The sequence below is a fragment of the Populus trichocarpa genome, chromosome 11 (genome assembly GCF_000002775.5).
Source record: "Populus trichocarpa isolate Nisqually-1 chromosome 11, P.trichocarpa_v4.1, whole genome shotgun sequence".
NCBI lineage: Eukaryota > Viridiplantae > Streptophyta > Magnoliopsida > Malpighiales > Salicaceae > Populus > Populus trichocarpa.
In genome coordinates this window covers 15,638,766-15,641,435 of record NC_037295.2, presented here as the reverse complement: position 1 = coordinate 15,641,435, position 2,670 = coordinate 15,638,766, and the positions used below count along the sequence as shown (strand labels likewise).

The following is a 2,670-nucleotide window of genomic DNA, read 5'->3' as shown; positions in this document are numbered from 1 at the left end:
GTTATTTCAATCAATCAATATCTATGCCCCTTACAGTAAAAACTATAAGGTTAAAGAGTAAATATTTTATATTTAGAGGGACTGGATGCATAACTATTATAAAAAAAATAAAAATTTAAAGACTAAAAATTTTAAATTTTTAAATTTTTAAATTTTGAAGGTGCCAAGCTTTCTCAAAACATAATGTAAATTTATTGTAAACCGCGTTTTCAAAAAAAATTAAATTTTTTTGTATATTTTGGATTGTTTTGACGTACTGATCTCAAAAATAATTTTAAAAAAATAAAAAAATATCATTTTGATACATTTCGACACGAAAAGTTATTTGAAAAACAACAATAACCACACTCCCAAACACCCTATTAACAATAAAAAAAGCCAAATATCCAAACACCCTATTAACAATAAAAAAGCCAAGTATCCAAAAACACAATTTTAATTTAAGTCTACTCCTTGCACAAATTAGATGATAAAATTCAAAATCCTAAAATCTAACCATTCATGAATGTTATGTACGGTATTTTTCATTTAAAATTATATATTAAATTTCTTTACAGGTTCATCTTTAATTATTTTTTTACACTCTTATAATATCTAAGATCTAATTTTTAATCTCTCAAACCAAATAAAAACTTACCTTAAATATCTTTTTTTTTGTTACAGTTACCTTAAATATCTTTATACATTCGTTCCCAATCCCCAAAAAAGGAAAAAGAAATTGAGACAAAGAATTGAAAATAGACAACCTCTTGAGTTTGGTATTACCATAAATCATGTTTTTTAAAAGTATTTTTTAATTAAAAATATATCAAAATAATTTTTTATTTTTGATATAAACATTTTAAAAATATTTAAAAAAAAATATTAAACTAGTATTTTTTCATATAAAAAATAATTAAAAAAAACTTGAAAAAAATATTGTGAGAAAAAAAAACCTCACTCGAACTAAAGTCGAATTGAACATTTTTATTTATAGTATTTGAAAGGTGCACCTTACCGTAATCATGAATAATTTATTCCTCCTCCGACCACAAAAATGAGCACTAAGATCTTGTCATTTCTATCTCTTTCCTTTGTGATCTCTACTCTTTAATACACGATATATATATATATATATATATATATAGTAATTAGTGATTATTCCCAAACAAAATATAATCGAAAATTTAATCCTAATAAGCTCCCCGACCACTCATCTGTTGATAGTACTGGTCCAAAGACCTCTGCCTTTGCAGCCTCATTTCCTCGTTAAACTTGTTTATGAACGCCTCTACTCGCTTGTTCAACTCGTCCTGACTCGGAGAAGGTTCTTTCCTGAGTTTCCCTGATCCATGAGGACTCCGACTAAGCTTCTCTGAGCTGCTGCTGATGCTATCGTTAAAAGTCTCATATTTCTTCATCGTCATCATTTTCGGTGGAGGAGCATTCTCACGGCGCACGTGCGAGTCCCACGCGTCGGATTTCTTAAGGTGTCTGGCTAGTGGCATTGGACGACCATCCGTTATAGTCTTCCACGTGGTCTCCAGCGTGTCGTGCCGTTTTGGTTTTGATACTCGCAATGCCGCCGCCTTCCCACCACCTAAATAATTAGCATCAAAAATCAAAATTTAGAAATCACCGATTCATTCTACAGTTCTACTCTGTGGTTTTTGCAGATTTTTTGAATAATCATACTTATAAGGTAAATCATTAAAAAAACATTATATGAAGGTTAGGATGAAAAGTTTTTTTTTTAAAAAAAAAATGAATAAGAGAATCTCTCATTCTTCATATTTCTAAAGTGGCTTTATGGTTGAGAAAAAACATAAAAAAAACCCCAGATAGATATTGGCTTCAAACATTCACAAATGTGTATAAACCTACGAAAATAAATATTTATTTGTGTGTAAAAATGAAAAAAGAAAGCAAGAGGATCTACCTTCAGGACTTGCTTTGATCAAGGATTTCCTGCGACCTAATCTTGCAGAAACCAATGGTTTCTCTTTGTTTTGATCTTTCTCAATCAAGAACTCTATAGAATCACTCCTGTATGGAGCTGCCTTATTCACTTCCCTTTCATATACTTCACCACTCTCCACCGCACAATCCTCCACAATCACAGTCTTATCCTCTACATCCAAATATTCATAATCATCATATCGATCACTTGCAACAACAGCTTCGTTAACATAAGCAGCACTCCCTACACGAACAGATATATCCTCCTCCTCCTCCTCCGTCACCTGCACAGGAAGGACAATAATATCCGCTGGTGGCAAGGGCACTTGCTGTTCTTGGTTTGGCTTTTGAAGCTGAAGCTTGGAAGAGGCAAGAATAGAGATGATTATGCAGTTGATGACCAAGTAAAGATAAGGTGGCTGAAGCCAAGAAATAACGGAGGAATACATGATAGGTAGTTCAGAGACCGCAAAGTCTGTTACCAGTACTGGAAGCTTTAGTATCACTGCTAAAAATAATACCCCAGTTGATATCAAAGCCACTTTGAGAGAGAGCATTGGATTTCCAGAACTCGATGCAGGAAACACCATTCTATTTCACACTTAAAATGGAGCTTCAAGAATCAAGATTGTTCAAAATCCTCAGGTTCTTAGATCAGAATGGAGAGAGAGAGAGAGAGAGAGGAGGTGAATGTGAGAGTTTGCGGGTAGAGAAATGAGGAAATGGAAGGGT

At 32.7% G+C, this 2,670-nt stretch overlaps 1 protein-coding gene across 1 annotated transcript; it reads right to left on the bottom strand.

The window, feature by feature from the left end:
• Positions 1–946: 946 nt before the first annotated feature.
• Positions 947–2,670, bottom strand: LOC7460856 (uncharacterized). The gene is made up of 2 exons (XM_024580951.2): positions 1,919–2,670; positions 947–1,579 (listed from the first exon to the last, which is right to left on the bottom strand). Exons 1-2 carry the CDS (start codon positions 2,526–2,528, stop codon positions 1,173–1,175), a joined length of 1,017 nt encoding a protein of 338 aa, XP_024436719.1. The 5' UTR covers positions 2,529–2,670; the 3' UTR covers positions 947–1,172.

Coding starts and splice junctions, on each gene's coding strand:
- LOC7460856 (XM_024580951.2), bottom strand. CDS start 2,528: ATGGTGTTTCCTGCATCGAGTTCTGGAAATCCAATGCTCTCTCTCAAA. Junction 1,580..1,918: donor GATCAAAGCAAGTCCTGAAG/GTAGATCCTCTT, acceptor CTAATTATTTAG/GTGGTGGGAAGGCGGCGGCA.